This window comes from Vigna umbellata, chromosome 5, assembly GCF_029865625.1.
Source record: "Vigna umbellata cultivar VRB3 chromosome 5, Vumbellata_1.0, whole genome shotgun sequence".
Classification (NCBI taxonomy): Eukaryota; Viridiplantae; Streptophyta; class Magnoliopsida; order Fabales; family Fabaceae; genus Vigna; species Vigna umbellata.
This window is the reverse complement of record NC_142169.1, coordinates 41,825,826-41,853,431: the sequence shown is the minus strand read 5'-3', so window position 1 is coordinate 41,853,431 and position 27,606 is coordinate 41,825,826. Positions and strand designations below refer to the sequence as shown.

The 27,606-nt window shown below is 36.1% G+C and overlaps 1 protein-coding gene across 2 annotated transcripts; it reads left to right on the top strand.

Moving 5' to 3' along the window:
• The first annotated feature begins 1,570 nt into the window (after window positions 1-1,570).
• On the top strand, window positions 1,571-27,420 carry LOC124839848 (WD repeat-containing protein 26 homolog). Of its 2 annotated transcripts, none has more exons than XM_088091605.1 (5): window positions 1,571-1,933; window positions 2,310-3,212; window positions 12,011-12,112; window positions 26,290-26,919; window positions 27,008-27,231. In XM_088091605.1, the coding sequence occupies exons 2-5, from the start codon at window positions 2,421-2,423 to the stop codon at window positions 27,086-27,088; spliced, it is 1,605 nt and encodes a 534-aa protein (XP_087947731.1). In that variant the 5' UTR covers window positions 1,571-1,933; window positions 2,310-2,420; the 3' UTR covers window positions 27,089-27,231. The 2 variants fall into 2 exon arrangements, with proteins under 2 accessions (XP_087947731.1, XP_087947730.1); XM_088091604.1 differs by having other exon boundaries at window positions 1,584-1,933; window positions 27,021-27,420.
• The last annotated feature ends 186 nt before the right edge of the window (window positions 27,421-27,606 follow it).

Genomic DNA, 27,606 nt, shown 5'->3' with positions numbered 1-27,606 from the left:
ATCCTTCTTTCCTTCAATTTATTGCATATTTAACCACCAAACCTTCAACTTACACCGATCAAACCTTAAATCTTAGGATTTTCATGAGTCTGTTCATAGTTTTGGAGTTTTCGTTCTCAAATTTGTGGTTTTTCTTCGAGTCAGCTCTCGATTTAGAGTTTCTTCTTCATTTCCATGTCAATGGAGAACGTCTCGAGGAGCTTGTAATCCAGCTCGGACTAGTCTATTCCATCAACTCCTCGGAGCGTATTCCATCATTTTAAGTGAGTATATATATATATATATATATATATATATATATATATATATATATATGAGTAAAAACAATTATTAAATTACTATACTTTTGTAATGAAATATATTTATAGCTTTTTTTAAGCCTATGAACATAGTATATTAACAAATACACATTATTAATGAGTTTTGATAATATTAATGGATTATGTCTCTATCGTATATATCATAAATATTATATTATTATATCATATGATCTCATATTAATATATTTAGTTTATTGGGCTTTTTAGACCTATTAAAAATATTATTATATGGGCCAATTAGGTGTTGGTAACTCACGTTCGAATGATGCATCTCAGAAGACCATCACTAATTTCTTCAATATCTTTGGTGCATTGAACCTCCATATTCATTAACTCAAATGAAACCTTACCTTGATGTTGTAAACCATTCTGATGGCCTTGTAGCCATTTGAACTTCTCTTAAATCATTATGGTTCATTTGTCTTTGAAGAGAAACTTATACACTTAAAAGGAAAGTTTTAGCTTCAATTCTTTGTTTTATACGAATTTACCAAACAATACAACTTTATAATTCATTCTTTACATAGACAATAAAGGTTAACGATGAAAATTTTAGAAGTTGTAAAAAGTAAAACAAAAAATAACTTAATAAAACTAAAAGTAAAAAAATTTGGACTTGCCAAAAATTATCCAGATGGATTGTCAAAAGAAAAAAAAATTAACTTATACCTAAACTAAAGTCTTTTGAGAAGTTATACTACAAATGAAATCTTTTAGAATTAGTAAAGAAGCCCTTTCATTGCACCTTCTTATATTTTTTTCTATAAATATTTAGAAAAAAAAAATTGTTTAAGATAATCATAGTATTTTAAAGAAAAAAAACATAACCAAATTATTTACAAATCAATAAACCTACAATTTATTAAGTTCCTACTAAATTAACTCATATGTTACCTAACTTACACTAAATGTGATACCCTTCTTAAAAAATGTGAATATTATTTAATACTTATCAAATAGTCAATTGAGCTAAATAATTTGGGGGTGTACCACAATGAGTACTATCCCCTCATAATCTTACAAATGTATACATACATATACATGAATTTATATGCACATTAATTATCCATACCATGCCTTTTCTTTTTACAAAATGTACTATTTTCAAGTATGACATTTATATGTGACTATTCAATTTGTATTTGTTGGTTGAAATTTAATAATGTATCCATACAATGCATCTAAAGAGAATGGAATTTTCATTTGTAGAAAGAAAAAGAAAATGCAATAGTTGATCTAGTGGGATGGAAGCTAGGTATATACCAAACCACATAGACAATACAATAGCAAAGGGTATTACGGAGAGAGGAACAGCAGAAGAAGGTTATAGATTAGAGAATTGCTAAGAAAGAAAAAGAGAAAATAGAAAAGAAAAAAAAGAGAAATTCAGTGGAATAATCCATGAAACATTTCTCTATATAAATACATATCCACACACCACAATCTCCTTCTTCTGCTGCGGTAACTGCAGAGAGAAAAAGAGAGAAAGAAAAAGGGAAGAAACGGTGCGTTGCGCGGAAAGCGGAAACACGCGGAAGGGGGAATCAGCGGTGCTCCACCGGCGATCGCTCATCGGTGCCGGCGAACTTCAGATCGCTGCTCTTGCTTCTCCGGTAAGTCGGTGGATCATCGCCGCGGCGTTCTTACGTTTTTTCAGTTCATGGATCTGCGACTTTTATCGCCGATTGTCGCGTGCTGTTGCTCGTTTTCCGATTGTTGTGTGTTTATTGAGAAAGTAGGTTTTGGTTTCCGTAATTTCCGAGTTCGTTAGTTTTTTCGGCGTGTGCTAGCGTAGTTCTCGTGCTTAGGGATTGGAATCTGGTGGAAGTGCTGCGTTTAGGGGAATACTGCTTGTGGTGTTATGTTTGTTGTGGATTGTGCTTGGACGTGAATTTAATTTAAGGAATTTGCTTTTTGCCGGTTCGATTTGTGGTTCTTGTGACGAGTTTTGTGGTGTTTGGGGATTGTTGTTGTGTTTTTTGTGTGCAGGAAATTGTGCCATGCGATTCTTCCAGAAGCATTTTTTGTTATAGTATAGCAGTGCTGGTTTTTTGGCTCACTGGTGGAAAATTGTTATATATGGGCTGAGGTGTGCTTTTCATGGGAGGTGTGGAGGATGAAGAACCAGCTTTGAAACGAATGAAAGTATCCTCAAAAGGATTAGGTGGTCTCTCAAACGGTTCGTGTTCAGTGGAGCCTGTTGGAGGCTCTTCAAGCGACTTGATGGCGCGGCCCCTGTCATCTGAAGGGGACGGCGAAGTTGTTGGTTCTAGAGGGGTTATAAAAAGAGAGGAGTTTGTTAGGATAATCACAAAGGCGTTGTATTCGCTTGGTTACAAGAAGAGCGGGGCACGTCTAGAGGAGGAGTCTGGCATACCTTTGCACTCGACTGTTGTGAATCTGTTTATGCAGCAAATACTTGATGGCCATTGGGATGAGAGCATAGTCACATTGAATAAAATTGGTTTAACAGATGAAAATGTTCTCCGGGCAGCTTCGTTTTTGATATTGGAGCAGAAGTTTTTTGAACTTCTTGATGGGGAAAAGGTCATGGATGCATTGAAGACATTGAGGTCTGAGATTACACCTCTTAGCACCGATAGTAGTAGAATTCGTCAACTTTCTTCCTGCATGCTTTCTCCATGTGGCCAAGTTGGTTCTTCAAAGCGAGATATTGTACAGGTGAGAACTCGGTCAAAACTTCTGGAGGAATTGCAAAATCTGCTTCCCCCAACTGTACTGATACCTGAAAAGAGATTGGAACATCTAGTTGAACAAGCTCTTATCTTGCAACGAGAAGCTTGCCCGTTTCACAACTCATTGGATAGAGAGATGTCATTGTACTCAGATCATCACTGTGGAAAAACTCAGATACCTTCTAGGACATTACAGGTTAGAAACCGATATTTATATAGGCTGATGTTTACTTGGGAATCTTTATATTTAACTTTATACTTTCAACCTCACGGTAATTTTATGCAAAATCTTTATGGGTTACTTGGTAGTCATTGGTGGCAACATCATTCTCTTTACATGTTCTTTATTTTATTTTTTCTTTTTTCTTTCAAATGGAATTATGTGATGAAGCCACTATTTGCTAGTTTGTCTCCTTGCATTCAATAATTGCTCTATCATATAAACTGCTGTTTTACTAGATTTTGTGAATATTTAGTTTTGCATCTGGCAAATGACTATGATTATCATGTACTTAATGTGGATCATTTTTCTCTTTTGCTGAGATGATGAGACATTATTTATGAGAAGTTTTGTTGATGAACCACCAAATAATATTTTGGTGATAGCAGTTTCACAGCAATTGTCAAATGTGTTGATCTTATACACAATAAATATATGAAGCCATTTTGTATTTTATATCTTAAGATGTACTTGTAAACGTGAAGCTTCTCTATAAGTTGGTTTTTTGGGTGCTAAAGCTTACTTTTGTTCTAGGATTTCTGTTTCACTTATTTATATTGGATTACTTGAAACCATTCATTTTGGGTTCTGCTTATCCTTGTTTGCTTATAGTTTGAACTCTATTTCCACAATGTTCTTGTCTGTTGTGTCTTGTTTTATGTCTTATATTGCTCACTCTTATTACCCTTGTGTCCTTCTTGTTCTGAGTGCTCTTCTAGTCATTTGCATTGGTTGTTTCAGCTCTCAGCCTTAACCTTGAAATCTCCATCTTTCCTTGCCATCTTGTGTATGTTGACTTACATACCTGTAACTGTAGGCTCTTTTCCCCTTAATAAAATAATTCCAATACATTTTGTGTGCCCTGATCGCTCACACATTTACTTGTTTGATTATAGATTTAATTCTATTTCCACAATGTTCTTGTCTCTCATATCTTGTTTTATGTCTTATATTTGCTCACTATTATTACACTTATGTCCATGTACTTAGAATGCTCTTCTAGTCATCTGCATCTGTTGTTTCAGCTATCGAACTTTACCTTGAAATCTCCATACTTCCACGCCATCTTGTGTACACTTACATATCTGTAACTGTAGGCACTTTTCCCCTAAATAAAATAATTTAAACACATTTTGTGTGCCCTGATCACGCACTCATTCACTCATATTCTTACTGTAAGTTGGGGACTGTTTGGTTGAAGAACTTAATTTTGGACCAGGCAAGTACTTGTGTATTTGTTGTTTTTATACTTGAAGTGGAAAATGTGGTTAAACTGTTTCCATATAAGCTGTAAGCTGTTTTAATTTGTTATCTGAGAAAGGTATTGAAATAATCTGAAAGCATCTTGTGGACATATCATAAGCTATTTTTGCATAGGTGCTTATGTCATATGCTAAGTCAAAATAAACTATAAATAAGTTCTTCCTAATGGCCCTTGTTCATCAACTAGAATCCACTACTCAAAGCTAAGGCAACACTTCATTGAGCCCAAACACATTGATGATCTGCTCATACACTGGATACTCAGGTTTAAACTTGGTGCTTACATATCCTTTTTGTAATTGTGGAAGTTCCATGCTTACTATTGCCATTAGGATTGACATACCACTTCGAACTAGATTTGTTTGCAGCTTCAGTCCAGCACTAGCTATTTGTCAGGTCCAATTAAAAGATGGATATTTGTTTTAGCAACATCAAGCTTTTTCCCTATTAGGTGGGGTCAGCTACTTTAATCGAGTGATGCCATAATATTGCACTGTTGATAATTTCTAGAGTCTTGACAAACCAGGACTCCTACATTCTTCTGAATGGCTTTCCTATAACGTTTCCTTTGTACCTCATGTGTTTAGAACTAAGAAATCTACTGTTGCATTTGGTTTAGAGAATGACGTTTTTCATTCCTAGGAGTAAGATATTTGTGAATGAACTTTTGAAGACAATACGTTCTTGACTGCTATCTTGTATCATTTAAACTTATTCCTAGGATTATGTAATTATATAACAAAAATTTGCCAAAAGAACTTTCTTTTTACTCACTATCTCACTCTGCATTGTAAGAACGCACTACCCATTATGTAAGGCATCAATCGTTCTCATGGGAATGACTTGTCCGTTTTCCTCCTCAGTGGGAATGAAGTGGTGGAACTTAAAATTGCATGTGCACCTCGAAATAAATTTTAGATGGGAATTTTTCTTATAAAACACAAAACAAACAGAGGAGTTGGGAATGTTCCATCTCAATATGTCCTAAAAGTTGAAGTGGAAAATGTGGTGGCTAAACTGTTTCCTAAGTTGTAATGCGAATGATCCCTAAGAGGATAAATATGTTCTAAAAGGGAAGAGCAAAAAGAATTGAGGAGAAAGCATCAAAATAATAATTTTTAGACCTTTGTGATTTGTCAACTAGGGAAACACCTCTGGAAGTTCTAGAGTCCGCTATTCTAATGCAGTTTTCTCCATCTTTCTAAGGTAGTGGTCTTTTCCCTACGTACATAGTATACATATTTTTCTTCGTAAAAGTGAAATAGAAATACTTGGCCAATGATTTCATTAGAGTACTAAATAATGAATTTCATGTGATTTTACCTATATAATTATATTCGTCTCCTAGCCAGAGAAGTAAATAACAGTATATAACTCATGATATTTGAATGATTTACAAAAACTAAAGATGCCCAAGTTAGTCAAACTAAAAGTGTAGAAATTTAATCACAATGGCACTATGATATCCGTGGTTACTGTCGAAAAGATCAGTGACAATGACAAAGTAGGTCACGAAGGATGGTACTACATTAGTGCCATATTGTGAAGAGAGAAATTAAAAAGGAATATAATGAAATCTTGTGTTATATATGTACATGAGTATTTTTATTTGTATAATGGGGAATAATTATCACCCTACTTAATATAATCAAATCATATCTCTAAGACTCTCCCGTCAGTTGAAGCATGTGTCATACGAGACAAGCTTGTTTCAAATGTCATGAACCCTAGACCCTTGAGAGACATTGTAAACTTGTTAGCCAATTCGTTGTTGAAGCTGACAAAGTTAGCATGTATTTCCTAGACATGATTTTCTCTCGTCAAAGTGATTCAATATGCTCCCTTCTTTTAAATCCTTTCTTTATCACTCTCCTTCAAGTTGGAATGTACATATCATAATGAGTTGAACATGTTAAAAATGGTTAGAGGGCACAACATCTGGTGGAGAAAGTGGTTGCTGCATACCATGATGTCAATTGTAACCTATACTTGTCGAGAAAACATTGATGGTGAAAAATACTTGTTGAAATAATGTTGGAGGTAAACCATACTTGTGGAGAAAACTTTGATGGTAAAGAGTACTCGTTGAACTAATGTCAGTTTGGAAAAATGTTGGAGGTAAATAGTAATGGTGGCCTTAAGAAAAGCTTGATGGAAAAGGTTTTTCAAAAAGTTGTTGGTTGGCTTGAAAAAGCTAATAATCGGGAAGTCAGGTTGTGAATTGTGACTGCAGTAGTGAGTTGTAAATTTGATGTTGACATTGATGGCAAGGAAAAGATAAAGTTATTGGAAAACATATCTGGTTTCTAAAAACAAAAATTCTCCTATGAGTAGTTGGCACATAGAGAAAGCATGAATTTGGGTTCTTTTCTAGTTAGGTTTGTGATATCATATTGTAAGGGTTAGTGACAAAATAGGTCTCAGTGGGTGGTATTGCTCTAGTACAATATTAAGAAGTGAGAAATTGAGAAGGAATATAATAAATTATGTGTATTGTATTGAGACATAAGCATTCTTGTTTATATTGAAGAAGTGATATAACAAAAAGGAATAACATAAATATCTAAGAATAGGATATATTTGTTAAGATATTTCCCTAGTTACTGATTGAATTGTATTTCTCTCTTGAAAAAATGAGATAGATGCCTCGTTAATTGAATTTGAGTTGTAAATTTTATATATAGGTTTGATCTAAATGTGTTTATAAATGCCAATTCCAAATTCAAGGAGGAAAAATGATGAATGAAGTAGAACATGTGAAGTATTGAACCTTATTTGTATTGGACAAGGTTCTATGAGATTGCAAGCTTTGTTCTTGTCAAAGAAGGCTTTGTGAGATTGCAACCTTCTCAATTATTAAACAAGGCTTCCTAAGATTGCAACCATGCCATTGTCAAACGAGACTCTATGACCTTCTTCCAGCTATTCTTGGATGAGGCTTTTTGACCTCTATCTTAACGTTTCCACATCCTATGCTTCCATTTGTTTTAGGTTTGTGCTAACTTGTAGTTGATGGGTTGGGTCTTAGAGTTTTAGGTTATTTCAGTCTCTTATTTGTTTAAATTTATTGGGCTTTGTTAGGTTTCCTAGTATGAAACACAAGCAAGAACACACACTAACAACAATTAATAGAGATGAAAGAATGAATTCTATTATTAACAGCAATAGAAGTCACTGTACAAAGAATGGTTGGGAGCATAACCTCCCTCACAGGATTCAAAAGAACCTGTCTATACAACTAATGTCCAAAAAACTCCCTTACTCAACACAGTAGGAACTATTTATACAGTTCCTTTCCCGCCCTCTCCTAACTGTTAAAACAATTAGGCTATTTAACTCCTCTTCCTTCTCTCATACACTAACATTGCCTCTTCCATCCCTTTGGTTGTTCCGAGCAAAAACATCTCAGATAACCCTCCAACACCCTGTTTAGCACTTCAGTTTGCCTATTTGACACTGGGTGATAGGCTGTACTCATCTGCAGCTGAGTGCCTTGCATTTTGAATAACTCCTTCCTAAAATCACTTAAAAACAGAGGATCCTTGTCATTGACAATTGAGATGGGCACTCCATGCTACCTGACAACCTCTCTAACAAACACTTCAGTTATCGTGCAAGTTGAATAAGGATGTTTTAGAGGCAAAAATTGGCCATATGTTGACTGTGATGGGAATGTTGACTCTTGCTTCTTCTCATAGTGAAGTTGCAATAGTTGTTGCTTCTAGTGGAGATAGTGTGGTAGGTCGTGGTACGTATGTAAAAATAGTGAAGGAGGGTGAACATAAAGGAAAGAAAGCAAAGTGTGGTGGGAACATTGTGACTCTTACTTCTGGGTATAGAGTAGAAGATGCGACTGTTTTGAGTGGGGAAAAATTCATCCAAGAATTCAAGATATTGGTGTCACAAGCAAATAAAACACCAAAAGATAGGATAGTTCTTTGCAAGGTTGCAATCTAAAATTCAAAATCGGTTGCCACAACAAAGGACTTAATTAGAGATGTGTAAATTGCTTTAGATGCCGGAGAAGGGTCAACAATGAAGAATCACACCCTCTATAGTGAAGAAAAAATTTAAAGTGGTGAGATTTGTAACAAAAAAATATATTAGGATGCAAGGTTGTCAAACTCGAGAGTTTTTATAAACTCGTGAGAGCTCCGTAAACTCGACTCGTAGACTCGAATCGTAAACTCGTAAGAGTTTACTTTTTTATGAAAAAAATTATAAATAACATATTAATTCAAATATTATAATAAAATAATTAAACAAAAATAGTTAAATTATTTTTATTTCTATTTTTTAATAAATAAGATAATTTAGACTACTATTAATTAAATTTGATTTATTCCTAAACATACTTTAAATTATTCCTAATTTTAGTTTCCAACTACAACGTTACAATACATTATACATTTATTAAATAATTAAAAATAATCTCTAATTCTTAATTAAAAATCCTAATATATATATATATATGTATATATATATATATATATATATATATATTACCTTTCTAAAAGCTGCACACCACGAGACAAAAGGAAAAAACTCACAAATTCCCTAAATCCCTTCCTCCAGAAAACAGTGCGCAGCCGAGGAAAGAAAAAACTCATCTTTTTGAAACCGAGAAGAAGACTGAAGACAACCTCAGAGACACGAATGGCAAGTGAGCAAACGACGACACAACTGTGCGATGAGCAAGTAGCGACACGGTGAGCGAACGGTGGCGTCGCGGCATGAGCGAACGATGGCGCCGCAAGGGTGAGCAAACGGTGGCGCCGTGAGCGTGAGCAAACGGTGGCACCACGAGTAATGAAGAGACAATTGTGCAGTGAGACACCATTTTATTCACGGCGAGTTTTCCTTTTTCAGTTTTGCGAACCAAACGATTATGGTTGTTGTCGTTTTTGGTTTAAAAAATTTCTTCTCTAAACTCGCTAACTCAATTGCAAACTCTCGAGTTTGGGCGAGTTGACCGGGTTTGCTTCCGATTCTACCGATTTTACATCAAAAGCGAGTTTACTTCTGAGTTAACTCGGAAGCTGTGTGTTGAAACGCAAACTCGGATGAGTTAACGAGTTAACTCGCGAGTTTGATAACCATGTTAGGATGGTTAGATATGTCCTATTACATTTTTTCCTTTTGTGAAAACATAATAACCTTTAGTAGATGATAATAGTTACTCTTCTTGATTTTAAGAGGACAAGGCATTGTGTTTTGCCATTAATTTCTTATTTATGTCCATAGGACTTTCCATTGGTCTACCATTGATCATACCAAACTATTTTAAGATATATAAAGTATTTCCTTTGAAAAATTACAATACCTTCTTTTTATTGGCTTACTTCAATGTCCAATAACATTTGAGACTTCTAAGATCCTTATATTTTATTGCATGTGTTCTCTTAGTTGAGAGATTCTAGTAGCATAGCATAATTCCTTGTAATGACTATTCCATCAATATGTAATATAAGTACACATTCCAAGGGAGGTATGATTGTAAAACCCAAGGATCTGTTACAGTGTTTTAGTCCACAAGTTTGAATGTGGCTAAATATTCCAGACCAAACATGCAGAGATTGTTTGAGACCATAGAGTGTGGCACAATTTACAAACCAAACTGTACTCCGCTTGAGTAGCAAACTCAGGATTTTGCTCCATGTAGACTTCCTTGACTAGGTCACTAAGAAGAAATGCATTTTTAATATTCAAATAGTGTAGAAGCCAGGGACAAATAACTACACTATGCCAAGGAAAAGGCGAACAATGGTCATTTCCACCACCAGGGACAAATAACTACACTATGCCAAGGAAAAGGCGAACAATGGTCATTTCCACCACCAGAGAGAAAGTACCTCTCTAATTGAGGCCATAAGTCTAAGTGTATCCTTTGGACAATAATTGAGCTAAGGTGATCACCTTTACCATTGGGTCCAACTTTAAGGACATACACCTAATGACAAACAAATGTCTTCTTCCCACATGGAAGAGGATCTAACTCCCATGTACTCTAATGTTAAAGAGTTGGCATTTCAAAAATTGAGGTTTCCCGTCATCCAAGATGCTCAAGTGCTTTTGTCACACTTTTAGGAAATAGTAAGTAGGATGTGGATTATGAAACAACGAGTACCTTTTAGGATAGCATTGGGCCAACTTGAGTCATCATTATTGGGAACCATGGTCTTGAGGAGACATGGTATGACTGACGATTAAGAAGGACTTGATGAAAAGGACTTACCTTGGAGCATTGCAAAATATGTGTAGGTTGGTAAATCATTTTAATCTCCCAACAAAGGAAGTTTAGGAGATGTCATCTGTATGCAACTTAAGCAAGGTAAAAAATAGGATTATGATTAGGATTTTTATTGAGTACTTACTCTTCACAATCCTCATTGATCACAGAAAGTATTCGTTTTCTCTCATTTTACTAGGTGGATCTATGTCTATTTCTCCTATCTTTAATGCATAACTAGTTATGCTGTTAGTCTCTCATTTGATTATCATATGCCACAAAGATAGTTATTTGAAAGTAAAATAAAAACATAATTAGGACATCTCACTGCAATGGTGACGTGAGTCTCATAAGAACTTCCAGTCGGAGTGTGCTAACATTAAATAAAATTTAAAATATGGTCTAGTATAAGAGTCTATGTCATCTTCCATATGTAGCGCTTTTTGTGATCTTGACAACTAACTCTAAGATTAATTTATAAGTATCCAAACACTTAGGAAACCCGCCCTTAAAAGCTAGCTGTTAAGGGGGAGAACCAAACACTCAAATACCTCATTGAGCATCCCATACTACTTGATGTAGGATTTATGCACTCATAATAGCCAAGTCCCAATTAGTTGCTTTTTGGGCTCACCTAAATATTAGCAGCCACTGCGCATTCCTTTTCATTTAAGATACAATATGATTAAAATGGTTTACATGTAATTTGAAATTAAAGCTTTGTAATTTGGAATGTTGAAATACAATGTAGTTGTTTTGTTTTTGAGTTATCTTATGTTCTTTATTGAGATTGATATAAATTTTGGGTGTTTGATCTATTATAATTAAGTTAAACAAAAAACTTAGTATTTGTCTTAGGGCTTTTGGTTTTGTCATTACGAGGTATCGTTATTGTTTGTTAATCCTTGTGGAGTCACCAGATGGTTATAGCAGATTTACACGGTGATAATGTATGTTTTTGATGATTCTATACCAAGTTTTTTAATGGTTATCTGAAATTGTATTGGATTAGCCCTATCAGTTTTATCAGTTAATGAAGTCAACATAGACTCCTATGTTAACTCATGTTAAAGGTCGCATTTAATGTTTTTACTATCCGTGTTTTCTGACTTATGTGGTCTGTTTTTCTTGCTCTTTGTCTTGTACTGATCCAATATTTTTATTTATTGCAATGTCTTTTGAATGAATAGTAAGCACAAACTTTTGATCATCCTCCATTTACTTTTATGCATACAAGACATTTATGTTCTGATGTTATTTTCTTTTCCTGCAAATATTGCAGATATTAGAAGCACATGATGATGAAGTTTGGTATGTGCAATTTTCGCATAATGGCAAATATTTAGCTTCAGCATCAAATGATCGATCTGCAATCATTTGGGAGGTAATATCTGATGGCTAATCATACTCTCCTGATCTTTTTTTATCATCTGACGTTCCGTGAACATATCAATTGTCATATTACACACTCTGGTCACACAAATAGAATATGATGAGATGCCCTTCATCTTACGACTAAGAAGGATATTTGCATCCTTCAACATGATCCTACTAAGTTCGATAATGTCCAATTGTATCTAACTTGTTTCTTTACTTTTCCAATAGTGAACAGAATTGTCCTAACACTGGTGTGTTTAAAGATAGTAAACCATCTCGAGGATGTGACTTATGGTTGTTAGATTGAGTGTAGTTTATAGGTGTAGTGTTAGATTGAGTGTAGTCTATAGGTGTAGTGAACGCAAGAGCGCAAAGAAGGTAGACCAAATTGATTTCCATCTAAAAGGAAACAACCACATAGCATAGATTTATTATGTATGAATGGTGATCATTATGTCCTAGTTCTTTGGATAAGGTAAAATGAAGAATTAAAAGAGAGCATGTTCTAGTCTCTCCTAGGTCCGCATAGTATGGCACTCATTGGAAAGGTTTTTTGGGTGTCACAAAGTAGCATCGCGGAACAGACAAGGCAGAAGTTGCTGAGTGGTGGCACGGAGCATAAGGGAAACAAAGGAGTAGTGGCGGTGGCTGTGTAAAACAACAAAAAAATGGAGACAGTGGTGGGAAACTAAAAGAGAAGATGAGGACCCGACCTAAGAAGTGAAAACCCTAATCATCCTTCTATTATTCTATTTTTTCCACTAAGAGTGAGCTCAAGTGTTTTTCTTTCTAAAAAGGAGTTGGGCCAAACAACCTGGCCCAAACCTAACATTACAAAAATTATTGACTTAGGATACGCTTTACCCACATTGAACCCGTATCCTCTCCTTCACTATTGTGCAGTCCCGCTGCATGTCCACCCTACCCACATCGAACAAGCAGCTCCTGCATTATATTTTATTATATTTTATTGTTATTTGAATTTTTTAAACATGATTTATTATTAGTTATTTATTGTCTTTCGTCATTTGAGTTACAATTATATTTCTAGATATTTTAAAGTTAGCAATATCTATATTGCATTTTCTATATATATATATATATATATATATATATATGTATGTATATATATATTATTTAATTTTTGTCCACAATGCTTCTGGCATAACCTGTTCTTTGAATTTTAGGAATTTTATGTCTCTAATATTTTCTGTTATTTGATATCAATAACACTAGATCCATTGGTATTTATTGTCCATGAAACCAATCTTGGATTGTGCCATTTCTATACCAATGATCTTTTAGGACATTGACATTTTGTCTAAAACTTTTGAGCGAGATATTGTTTTAGTTGTACAATATCATCCACATATACAATGAGATAAATTCATCCGTGGGCAGAATGATAATGAAACAAAGTATAGTCAACATCATTTTGAATCATTCCAAACAGCTAGGGTTCAAAAATTCCCAAACCATGCATGGGGTGATTGTTTGAGTCAATCTAGTGACCTACATAGGCGACATATTGAATTAGATGACTCCCCTTGAACAACAAATCTAGGAGGCTGCTTCTTGTAGACATCTCCATCAAGGCCACCATGTAGAAATGCATTTTGGATCTCAAGGTGAAACAAAGTGCCACTACTTTGAAGGGCATACATCTCATCACTCATCACTTATAATTAAGGTTTGTATAGTGGGGAGAAGGGTTACAAGTTGAATTTGTACGTTTTCAAATAGCAATAGGCCAATCACTTCTAGATGAGACTGAACTCGGTATGGTAGACGGTTATGAGGAAGCATAGGGCATACCATCTACTATATCTTTATTTGTCAAAGATGGATTTCATATTGGAATATCAATAGTTCATGAACGACTTTGATATACCTATAGTGGTGTAAGAGAAGCATCCCGAGTCATCTAGAGGTGATGAAGGAACATTCAAGTTGGTGGGAAAGTGACTACATATGCCATCACTAGAATGGACAATTGTATAGTATGAAACAAACTCTGAAATAGACGTTGACAAACACAAAATACTGATGAAGTATAGGAGAAAAACATTGATACCCTTTTTGGAAGTGATGAGATCCCATAGACACATTTGAGTGATGTAGAAGAAAGTTTATCTCGACTGAACATATCAAGAAAGCTTGTATAGGGGAAATGAGGAAAAAAGACCGAGTGAGGTACCTAATCATTAAGGACAAATGATGGGGTATTTTTAATGAGATAACATTTGTAATAACAACGTCCTTCAAAAATGGTGAGCAAGATAACTATTAAGAAGTTTCCGAGTAGTTTCAATAAGGTGTTTTTTTTTTTCATTTGTATGTTCTATTTTGATGAAGGGTTAGATTTCATGAATTTTTGAAATTGGTTAGAAAATTATTCACAAGCATTCTCACTACAAAGAGCACATATAGATATACCAAATTGTTGTGTTTTGATTTCATTATAAAACATTTGGAAAATAAAAGACACTTTTGATCAATTCTCCATTAACCAACTTCAATTACATCTTGCATTATCATCAATTAAGGTAGCAAAATATTCAAAACATAAAGAGTATCAATAAAGGTAAGACCACAAATATTAGAATAAACTAAAGAAAAATTAGACAAAGCTTGTTTATTAAGACTATTAGGAAAATATTGACAAACATGTTTTTCTAATTAACATGAATCACAATTTAAGGTAGACAAATGTTTTAGACTTAGCACCATTTTTTGTTATTTTGTTAACTCTAGATGTCCTAGTTGTGCATGACTCATTATTGGAGAGTGATAGGATATAAGATGATAGGATATAATGGGTTTAGGATAGAAGGAAGAGGAAATGAGAGGGCGGTTAGGAGGGGGGAAGAGTTGTTTGAGAGTTAGTAAGTGAGTGGGAAGGGGAAGGGGGACTTTATAAATAGAGTGTGTTCTGGATAGAAATAGTACAGGCCATGTGACTCACATTCGGCACCAATTGTCTGACTGGATAGTTGATCCTGCAAGGTACCATCATTATTAGTGAAAGTGGCAATTGGGTAACAGGAAGTGAATTAAATTGTCAATTCGGGACATAAACAGAGTCAACAGCGAGGGAGAGGGGTTGGGTAGTACCAATGTCACGGGTTATATTTGTGAACTACTAGTATCAATTATAAAAGTCAAATTGGTAGTTTTAGTAAAGGAGGAGAATAGGTAACAATTACCAGATATGTAAGTAGTTGCACTAGAGTCAATTACTCCAGGACCAAGAGAACGAGATTGAGAGAGACAAGTATAGGATTTCTAGAGTGTGCCACCAAAGTAGTGTTATTAGTGGATAAGGGGATTGGTTTATTGGGCACTATTTGATAAAGTCTTCAAATGTTGTTGGCGATGGATTAGCTAGTAGTGTAGGAGCAACAGGTGACTCAACCACGGATGCCTGGGCAATATTGTGTGGAAGAGGGGTTTTTCTCATGTTGCTTTTGACACCTGTCAATTGAGCCTCTTTAACCATTGTTCCTGATCTTAGGTAGCCCAATCATACTGATTTTGGAAGCCTAAGTGAAATAGTCAAGTCCCATCCATCTTCTCAATAATAACAATATGGCTAGAGAAGATGGGATAATTTGTAATGGCAGTTGATGTGGCGATGAAAGGCATTTTTTTTCTGGAAAGCTAAAAATAATGAAACTAAGGAGTGGGCACTAAAACAGTGAAAATTATTTTGCAAGGTTTGCGAAGAAAGGTCTACGAGGCCAATGCAATTTTAAAAGAAACCTCTAGATACCATATTTAAACTTTAGGAAAGAGAGAAACATTTATGAGAGAACACAAATGCTTTATTTTTATTGAGAAAAAGGAATCAATAAAATAAATAGAGAAGTTTTTATATTCTCTAGTGATAAAGATATGATATGAGAATCAATCAATGTTCATAATGGTAAATACATAATCTAGATATTTCTGATCATATAGAATCAACTAATTTCTGTAATTATAACAATATCCTTGAATATAGGATCCGTTCTGAATATTTGTAATTATAACACATTACATAAATTATAACCAAATTAGGAGGATATCATACTATCAAAGTTTATTCTAGCGAGGTTTGTTGGGCTTATTGTATCACTTGCTAATGTAGATCCCACATTGATTAGAGTTAAAACCAAATTATAGTACATAAAGAAATGTAAAACTCACCTTGTGATAAGATATGTAATGTATTAGACATTGTACACAGTTGTTAGATAGTTTGGGAAAAATAAAACATAGAAGTTAGTATGAAGTAGTTAGGGGTAGTTAGGTGGAGTTTAAACATCAGTCAGGGAAAGTTTTAATTAGTAGTTAGGCAGTTTTTGTCTTTTAAGGAGGGGAGTGTTCTAGTTCTGGGGTGGAGTGTATTTTGTTTCAGAACAGGGCTTGTCCTGCATAGAAGGGAGTTTATTCCCTTGAAAGCAGTTGGATGTTTTCTTGTATTATGTTTTTCAAACTTAGAGTGTTATTTACATTGTGCAGTAAGATTTGTGTGTTAATTTCTTAAATTGAAATCTGGTTTCTTGTCTCCAAGAAACCTAACAAATCAGTCTGACCTATTGGATCAGTCAAACACCATGGAGAGTAGAGAGAGCTTTTGAGGATAATAGAGAGGAAACTAGGGCCAACTTTCAAAGGTTCAGAGATATGATGGAGGATATCTTGCGAAGACTCAAGAACATGGAAAGAGAGTCAGATGGAAGTAGAGGTTCTGTGTATGGAGATAGAGTGGGAAGAAGAGTAAAGGATATCAGTGAAGGGAAAGGTGGAGACCAAGACTATGATGGGAATGTTGTGACTCTTGCTCCTTAGAATGAAATTGCAAAAGCTGCTGGTTTTAGTGGGGATAGTGTGGTAGGTCTTGGTGAATATGTCAAAACAGTGAAGGAGGGTGAAGACAGAGGAAAGAAGGCCAAATGTGGTGGGAACATTGTAACCATTGCTTCTGGGAGTAACGTAAAAGACGAGGCTATTTTGAGTGTAGATGGTTCAAAGGTAGTTGGTGTTGGGACAAAAAGTGTTTTTGAAGTCCAGAACATCATAGGAACAACAGAAGTACACCTAACCATCAATAACACGGGAAAAAAAAATGCAGTTAAGGGTTTCAAGAGTTGGCAACAAAAATCTCAATGTCTCTTGGGAAGATCTTGCAACACCTCAACTAAGGATAGTTGAAGGGAACAAGGGAAACATGTTATTTAAGAGTTTGGCAACAGTAAAACAGATTGGGAGTGTGTAAATTTTACGTGAGAGGATGGCACCAGTAACAAGGACAAGGAAGGGGAAAAAGTCATCCAAGAATTCAAAATATTGGTGTCTCTAGTAAACCCAACATTAGAAAACCAGTTGGGGGAGAATTTCTTGACAAAGTGGCAGACCCTATGCAAGGAAGACAAGAAAGTTGGACGATCTCCCTTTTGTCTTGGGTTACTTATCTATTATGGAAATCGATTGCTAGTAAACTCCAGTAATAAACTTGTTGATTTTGGAAGCTGAGTCAGATTGTTTATTAAGCATTTGTTTGCAAAAGATTATGTTGTCTGTTAGGTTCCTGTGTTGGAAACCTAACTAAGACAACCCAATCACACACATAAACAAGAATGGGTATCTGTATTGATATTCAAAGAAAGTACACAGATAGCACTAATGGAGGCCTAATCCCCCTTTTAGCCCTAACGGAGGCCTAATCCCCCTCACAAGGTTCAAGACCTGTCTATACTAAGAAAAAATGAAAATTATCAAAAGACTTATTTATACTCTCTTTCTCCCCGTAACAGCCTAACAAACTTTTCGCTCTTTACTTCATTCCTAAATCCATTACCCATTATACCTTGCCACCCTATATCCTAACATTTTATACCCTGCCACCTCATATCCCAACATTGTCAAAGTTAGATCTTTGCAGATTCAAGGATTAATCCAACGGTTGAAAGGAAGCCTTAAGGCATTCGCATGGGAAGTTGTTGCAACGATTAAGGACTAGTTTTTAGATTACAACCTTGAGGACAAGGTTGTTTTGAGGTGGCGAGTAATGATAGGATATGTAATGTATTAGACATTGTAGATAATTTTTAGATAGTTTGGCAAAAATAAAACATAGAAGTTAGTATGAAGTGGTTAGGGGTAGTTAGGAGGAGTTTAAACAGCAGTTAGGGGAGGTTTTAATTGGTAGTTAGGCAGTTTTTGTCTTTTAAGGAGGGGGGTGGAGTGTATTTTTTTTCAAAACAAGGCTTGTCCTGTGTAGAATGGAATTTCTTCCCTTGGAAGCTGTTGGATGTTTTCTTGTATTATGTTTTTCAGACTTAGAGTGTTATTTACATTGTGCAGTAAGATCTGTGTGTTAAATTCTTAAACTGAATTATAAATCTGGTTTCTTGTCTCCAATAAACCTAACAAATCGGTCTAATCAATTTTGTGAGATTGAGTTAGGCATAAAATACACGCTCTATGACAAGCTAAATGAGAAGCCCTATGAACTTCTCTAGTGACCACTTTTATCTCTGCTTCTAAGAGAGTCTATCTTTATGTTTTTTCTTCTATACACTAAACTATGAATCAAACAAACTTAAAGATTAACTAAAGTCCAAACAAGGTTCTAAATATCCTTATGACTAAACATGAGGCTTAGGACAAAACAACTAAATAAGCAAGAATAGAGTTCATGTCAAGCAAAAAAAGTTCTCTTCCTTTTTAATAAACATATTGATCTTTGTAAGCTTGTCCTCCACTATCTTAGTCACGCTTCTAGGCATTCTTCTGGTGGTCGTCGTCTGTCTTGTCTGCACGCGCCATCATGCGCTGCCTCTCTTCATCAAATCTTGGCACGTACTGTTCACGCGTCGCCCTTCCCTGGCCGGAAGATCACCGCATCACTGGCGTTCTGTTCGCCTCACTCTCTTGAGCTTCTTTTGGCCTCTTGGCTTCCCTCTTTCTGTTTGACCTCCCTCTTTGCTGTTTCTTCACTATTCATCATTTTTGCTGGGTCAATTACCACCATCACAGTATTTCAAGACATCAAATTTGGATTGTCCCAATAGCCCAGTGAAACATCTCTCTCTGTTTTTCGTGTTTTTTTAACCACCAATGGCAACTGGCAACAATATTGTATTATCAGAAAGTCCCACCATCACTTTCGAAAAACTAAATGGGAAAAATTATTTATCTTGGTTTGCTGTCGTCGAAATATGGTTTCTTGGCAAGGATATTATGACCATCTTGAACAAGATGGAAGTCATGTACCAATTGAGAAAATAGATCAGTGCAAAGATTCCAGTTGTGTGCCCTATTATGACCGTTAGTGGAACCAAAAACCTTTAAATCCCTTAGAGCTTTCAAAACTTGTCATTCTTTTTGGAAGAAAGCTCAAAGCATTATGCCAACAACATTCAACGTCTTTATGACACGACAAACAAACCAGCATCGCTTAGAATGGTAAACCATGATATGATATCTTTTATGGCTAAAACCCAATCTGCTGTTGAAGAACTGCGGATGTTTCTAGAAGTGGGATCTTTAGAAGATATCAAGACGAGGTTGGACAAATATTATATGGTGATGATTCTTTGAGCTCTACATCCCGACCTGAATTATATCTGAGATCAACTTCTAACTAGTCATGAAGTCTCTTCTATGGATGACCACGCGCCTTCTTTGGGTTCTGATGGCTCACATTTAGGAAGCTCATGAAGTAGTAGAGCCATCCGCCATGATTGCCACACGCAGAAGAGGACATGGCACGAGAGGAGAAGGACGTGGAGGTCGAGGGCGAGGTTCGTGCACATACTGAAAAAAGATCGGTCATATCCAAGAGAACTATTACTTCTTGAATGGTTTTCCTCCCAAAACCACTAATGTCTCTCAAGATACCTCTTCAAATTCCAAGCTTATTGAGGATGAATATCAGGAGTATCTATTATTAAAGTCCAATAGCATGGCACAAACAGCTCCATCTTCAAGTACACCAACAACTTGCATTTCTCACTCTCCAAAAGATCAAAAAATTCATGGGTAATTGATTCGGGTGCTTCTGATCATATCTCTAGTAATACCTCTTTGTTCTCAACCCTTTCTTTTCAAGAAAAATCTCATTTAATATCCCTTGCAAATGGTTCTAAAGTATCCTCAAAGGGAATTGGTCATGTCCCCCTGTCTCCCTCTCTAAATCTTCAATCTGTCTTATTTGTCCCGTCCTTTCAATTTGATTTCCTTAAGTCAGTTAACCAAATCGTTAAATTGTTCAATAACTTTTGATAACAAATCTTTTGTTATACAGGAGCGTGGGACCAAGAGATGGATTGAAGAAGGATATGAAGCTGGGAGACTATACCATTTTGGATCTCATCCACATGTGTCGTGTGTTGCAGCTCCTAGTCCAAAACTGTTACATGATTGGTTTGGTCATCCCTACTTGTTGAAATTAAAAAAAATGTTTCCTGAACTTGGTTCTCAATAATTTAGAATGCGAGTCATGTCAACTTTGAAAACATGTTCGATCTTCCTTTCCTAAAAGGTCACAATCAACTTGTGATTCTAGTTTTTCTGTTATTCATTTTGATATCTGGGGACCTAGTCGCATCTCCTTATTTGGTTTTAGGTATTTTGTTACATTCATTGATGAATATTCCAAATGCACTTGGGTTTATCTTATGAAAGATTGTTCTGAATTGTTATCCCTCTTCACCTTCTTTTTAAATGAAGTCAAGAATCAATTTGGTCAAGTCATCAAAGTTCTAAGAAGTGATAATGCCAAAGAATACTTCTCATCCAATTTTTCTACAGTTTTAAGTTTCCATGGTATACTACATTAGTCCACATGTCCTCATACACCACAACAAAATGATAGCAGAAAGAAAAAACAGACATTTGGTTCAAATTGCCCGTACTCTTTTGCTTAGTGCCCATATTCCCATCCATCATTGGGGGATGTCATCTTAACTGCATGTTATCTTATTAATCTGATGCCCTCTTCTTCTCTTGATCATAAGACTCCTTTTTCCTTTCTTTCTCCCAATAGACCTCTCTTTCACACATCTCTTCGAGTATTTGGTTGTGTATGTTTTGTTCATTACATGTCTCCCAGACTAGACAAGTTTTTTGCCTGTGCTTCTTAGGCTATTCGCGAAATCAAAAAGGTTATAGATGTTACTCTCCTGAAACTAAGAAGTACTACATGTCTGCAAATGTTACATTCTTTGAACAAACTCCTTACTTCGCTTCATCTGATCAAGAGATTGAGGTCATCCAACAGGTCCTTCCTCTTTTAGTGATTGAGTCTAATATTCCCACTGTGCCTATAACCATCAAAGTCCCCCTGAACCATCCCCAACCGTTATATCAGTTGAGAATCTAGCTTTTCTAGAAAATGGTGAATCCCCTCCTTCAGATTCTTTACCACCATCACTTCCTCCCACGACTTCTGAAGATGATTCCGGTTGGCCCATTGCTATTAGAAAAGGTACACGTTCCACTCGCAACCCACATCCCATTTATAACTTTCTTAGCTATCATAGATTATCTCCTTCCTATTGTACTCTTGTATCTTTAGTTGTATCTTTAGTGTCTTCTATTGATATACCCAAAAATGTGAAAGAAGCACTTGATCATCTTGGTTGGAGACAAGCCATGATTGCAGAAATCCAAGCTCTTGAACAAAATAAAACTTGGGAGTTCGTGCCTCTTCCTTAGGGAAAAAGGGCTGTTAGTTGTTGATGGGTGTATGCAATTAAAATTGACTCTACGACAAAATTGACTCAAAGCTCGATTAGTTGCTAAAGGGTATACTCAAGTTTATGGCCTTGATTATTGTGACAGTTTCTCTCCCGTGGCCAAGATCACTACTATTCGTCTATTCTTTGCAATGGCAGCCATTCGTCACTGGTCACTTCATTAACTAGATATCAAAAATGCCTTCCTCCATGGTGATCTTGAGAAAGAGGTTTATATGGAGCAACCTCCAGGGTTTCTTGCTCAGGGAGAGTCTGGACTAGTATGCAAATTGCATCGCTCTCTATATGGCCTCAAGTGGTCACCACGTGCTTGGTTTGGAAAATTCACTCTATTGTTCAACTATTTGGCCTTGTGAAAGTTTGATTGAGAAAATCTAATGGTAAAAATATTATTACTGTGTGTTGAAGTTTCTATTACACAAAAATGTCCTATATAAGAAACATTGGACCAACACCTAAAAGCCCAAAACTAAAAGTCCAATTATACAATACAATATATTTCAACACTCCCCCTCAAGCTGGAGCATATAGATCATATGCACCAAGCTTGGAACATATAAATTGAATCCTAGGCCCCCTTAGAGATTTGGTCATAATGTCTTCGAGTTGTTCATTAGAATTGACAAACTCAGTAACAAGTTCCTTAGTCAACAACTTCTCTCTAATAAAATGACAATCAATTTTTATATGTTTTGTTCTCTTATGAAACACTGGATTGGAGGCAATATGAAGGGCTGCTTAGTTGTCACAGTACAGTTTCAACGACTCATTTCCACAAAATTTCAACTCTTGGAGAAGTTGCTTGATCCACACAAGTTCGCATGTAGTCAAAGCCATAGATCGGTATTCAGCTTCAGCACTAGATCTAGCAACAACACTTTGCTTCTTACTTTTCCAAGATATAAGGTTCCCTCCATGTAGAACACAATATCCTTTAGTAGATCTTCGATCAATTGGAGAACCAGCCCAATTTGCATCACAATATCCTTCAATCTGAGTGCTTCCCTTGTCCTCATACAACAATCCCTGTCCTGGATTTCCTTTTATATATCTGAGAATTCGAATCACTGCATTCCAATGGTCAACATGTGGATTCTGCATAAATTGACTCACAACTCCCACGGGATAAGAAAGATCAGGTCTTGTTATTGTAAGATATATGTGTTTTCCAACCAACCTTCTATATCTCTCTGGATCTGAGAAAGGTTCACCTTGATCTCTCATTAGCTTTTGATTTGAGTCCATAGGACTATCAGTAGGCTTGCAATTTGTCCTCCTCTTCCTTGTGGTGCTACCATAGCTGATGTTTCAATACCACCAATTGAACTTTCGTCTTTAACTAATGAAGGTACCCGAAGAAGTCGAGTAACTATGCTCTCCATTGATGGAACTTGATCACCAACATGATCAAAATCTGAATGTAGACCTCTTAAAATTAAGACCATGTAAAACTTATCAAGCTTCTTGTTTAGGCCTTCTAAAGAATCAGCCACAAAGAAATTCTTCAATTCTTCTACAGCAGCACTGGCCGTTCCTATGTAAGTAACCATATCATGATTGTTTTGTTTGAGGGAAGTCACCCTTTGAGTTGCATCAAAGAGACGCTGCACATCGTTAGCAAAGATATCCTGAGCTTTTCTCCAAAACGAGAAGCACGTTTTGTAAGGTCTCAAAATTTCTAAGACTTATTGTTCAACAAATTGCCATAGGACAGCACATAGTTGAAAATCAAGCTTCTGCCATTGAGATTTCTCTTCTTCAGGAACGGTGGAAACATCTTGTTCAAGATGATCATGGTATCCTTGACCAAGAAACCATAACTCCACGGAAGAAGACCAAGATAGATAGTTTTTCCAATTGAATTTTGCAGAAGTAATGGTTGGAGTAGCAGAGAGAGACAGTGTTCCAAGACCAGCCATTATAAAGCCAAACAAGAAAAGAGGGGAAAAAAAGATTGTGGGAAGAAACCCTAAATGGAGCAACCCTCAACGGAACAACAAATCAGAGACCACAATACACTCAGGAGACGGAGGCGAAACGACCGGCAGTGGTGCGGTGAAGATCCGACACGGGAGAGGCGGCGCGTGAAGCTTACGCGCCCGAGAAAGGTCAGAAAGGAACGACGCGTGACGGCGCATCGAGAGAAGGATGAGGTGGCGACCACCAGGGATGGGTTGCGCTCGTCGAGGCGCACCAAACCCTTAACTTCGTCGGAGAAAAGGCTTCGATGGCGGCGACGGCAGACGACGGCGGATGCGGAGGCGGGCAGTGAGCAGTGGCGAACGGCAAACCCTAACCTGCTCTGGATACCATGTGAAAGTTTGAGAGAGAAAATCTAATGGTAAAAATATTATTACTGTGTGTTGAAGTTTCTATTACACAAAAATGTCCTATATAAGGAACAATGGACCAGCACCTAAAAGCCCAAAACTAAAAGTCCCATTATACTATACAATATATTTCAACAGGCCTAAAATGGAGTGAAGCAGATCATTCAGTTTTTTACCGTCATACATCTCGGGAAATGTGTTTACCTAATAGTATATGTTGATGATATAGTCATTACAGGAAATGATATTGCTGGAATATCTCAACTGAAGACACCTATGTAGACATTTCCAAACCAAAGATCTTGGAAGCCTCAATGGGCATTGAAGTAGCTCAATCAAAAGATGGAATTGTAGTTTCTCAAAGGAAGTATGATCTTGATATATTACAAGAGACAGGTATGATTGATTGTAGACCAATAGACAGCCCTATAGACCCAAATCAGAAATTAACTATAAACGAAGACTAATTGGAAAATTGATTATCTCACTATTATAAGGCTTGATCTATCTTTTGTAGTTGGAGTGGTTGGTCAATTCATGCAGGCTCCATGTATTAGCCACTAGAATGCTATCATTCATATTCTAAGTACCTCAAAAAGGCTCCCGGACAAGGGTTGTTATATGAAAATAGAGGAAGCATTCAAGTCTCTAGATATTGTGATGCAGATTAGCAAGCTCACCTATTGATAGACGGTCCACTACTGGATATTGTGTTCTCCTTGGACGAAACATCATTTCATGGAAGAGTAAGAAACAAAATGTAGTAGCTTGATCAACCGTTGATGCTATAGCATCACTAACAAGTGAACTAACAAGTGAACTTATATGGGTGAAACAATTTCTTCAAGAACTCAACTTTTGTAATATTCATTCTATGAAGATGTATTGCGATAACCAAGTTGCTCTCTACATTGCATTAAATCTAGTATTTCACGAGAAAACTAAACACAGAGAAATTGACTGTCATCTTTGTTTGTTTGGAAAAATTGTTGTCCAAAGAGATTTGTACTGAGTTTGTTGGGTCAAATGACCAACTTGCAGACATGTTGACTAAGTCCTTAAGAGAACCTTGAATTGAGTTCATTTGTTCCAAGCTTGGTACATACAATCTGTATCCTCCAGCTTAGCTTGAGGAGGAGTGTTAGAATTATGAGTTGTGTGCGAGTGTGTATGAGTTGTGTGTTAGTGTATTACAACCAGTCTTAACTGGTTAAAAGTGTAGAGAGCTCTCTCTCTTTGCTACAAATGTAACTTAAGCTATGGAGGGAATTAAGCCCTCAAGAAATACATGTTTATGTATTCATCTTAAGAAGTTTCATACACTATAGCACCACTACCCTGATGCAGGCATCAAAGACCTAATCTTATCCCTAAAACAATATAACTTAAGGTTTTTATGGGTAACATTGTTTTCTATCCGTCATTTTCTATTATGCATTTATGCTTTGTAAATGTAACAGGAATGAAAACCCTTGGTTGGCAATTCCAGAAAAAGTTACCTTCATGACTACTTGACATAAAGTGTTCTGTTCTATATTGTAAATTTTTATCTAAATTTTATGCTTTTTTTTTTATATTAATTTTGCCATCGTTGTCTATTTTTTGATTTCATTACTATGCTCTTATTGCTCCAAGATTTTTGGTGATTGAGTAATTTGACTTGTTTTGTACGAAATTATTTATCCTTGTGTCATTATGTGTGATATAAATTACTAGTTTATATTAAAATAATTCAAATAACATTTATCCTGCTATAGTGTTTTCGCAGCTGACGACTACCCAACCATCTGAAATTGATAATTATGTTAAAATAGCTAAAAGAATTATTAAAGTGATGTACGAATGTGAAACTTTGCACTCCTTTGTCCTAAGTATATGGCCTAACACTATTGAAAGTTAAGTAACTGTTCTGACATACTATATTAAAAAGGCTCTTCCATTACTTGACTGTGTCAACCGTCATTGATAGGAATTGTCTTCCGGTACTCCTTGCATGTTATGTACCATGCTTCTGTAAACATTGGTCAATGGAAGCACACACAGTCAGAATGTACTTAAAGCTGTGCATTAGGTTTCACATTTTTGCTTTTTTCCTTTTCTTTTAATAGGTTGACACGAATGGTGGAGTGTCTATGAAGCATAAATTATCTGGTCACCTGAAATCTGTTTCTTCTGTTTCATGGAGTCCTAATGACCAAGAGCTCCTAACCTGTGGTGTGGAGGAGGCTGTTAGGCGGTGGGATGTATCTACTGGTAAGTGCCTGCAAGTTTATGAAAAAAATGGTCCTGGTCTCGTCTCCTGTGCTTGGTTTCCAAGTGGGAAATATATACTCTCTGGCCTCAGTGACAAGAGCATTTGTATGTGGGATTTAGATGGGAAAGAAGTGGACTCTTGGAAAGGACAGAGAACCCTTAAGATTTCTGACTTGGAAATAACGAGTGATGGGGAACACTTTTTGAGTATTTGCAAAGACAATGCAATACTGTTCTTCAACAAAGAAACTAAAGAAGAGAGATTTATTGAAGCAGAGGAGACAATAACTTCCTTCTCTTTGTCAAAGGATAGCAGATTCTTGTTGGCTAATCTTTTGAACCAAGAAATTCACCTCTGGAATTTAGAAGGTGATCCTAAACTTGTTGGCAAGTACAGAAGTCATAAACGCACCCGATTTATAGTCAGATCTTGCTTTGGTGGTCTTAAGCAATCTTTCATTGCTAGTGGTAGTGAGGATTCTCAGGTATTAATTTAAAATCGGCATGACTTTCCTGTTCTATATATATATATATATATATATATTAGAAATTGAGTTTAATAGTAATGGTTAGTATGTGGGTGTAGGTTTACATATGGCACAGGAACTCGGGGGATCTAGTAGAGGCATTGCCTGGTCATTCTGGAGCTGTTAACTGTGTGAGCTGGAATCCAGCAAACCCTCACATGTTAGCCTCGGCGAGTGATGACCGAACTATTCGGATATGGGGCCTAAAGCGCCTCAATGTAAAGTATCCCCCTAATCTACTACGCACCAATGGCGTCCATTACTGCAATGGTGGAGCCGAACTTAGGTGAACCAACCAACGCAAACTATTTCTATTCCATCTCTTTTTTTATAACATTGCAATTCTGTAAATACCTTCACTATCACAACTAGTAGATCAGACAGACGAACAAACAGATACAGACATTCATACCAAACATGCACCATCTGACTACTCAAAATAAATTCTTGTTTCATTTATCTTCTTCCTTTCTTTTCCTGCTTCCTTCTCCAATGTCCTTTATTAGATTGCATTTCCAGGGTGGGTCGTCGCTTTGCGTCTGATAATTTTGTGTTCATATATATAAACTCTTTCTTGTTGGATTTTCATCTTTCAATACTTTCAAATTGCTATTCAAGTAATTGATGATTTAAGATTATCACATG

Coding starts and splice junctions, on each gene's coding strand:
- LOC124839848 (XM_088091604.1), top strand. CDS start 2,421: ATGGGAGGTGTGGAGGATGAAGAACCAGCTTTGAAACGAATGAAAGTA. Junction 12,113..26,289: donor GATCTGCAATCATTTGGGAG/GTAATATCTGAT, acceptor TTCTTTTAATAG/GTTGACACGAATGGTGGAGT. Junction 26,920..27,020: donor GTGGTAGTGAGGATTCTCAG/GTATTAATTTAA, acceptor ATGTGGGTGTAG/GTTTACATATGGCACAGGAA.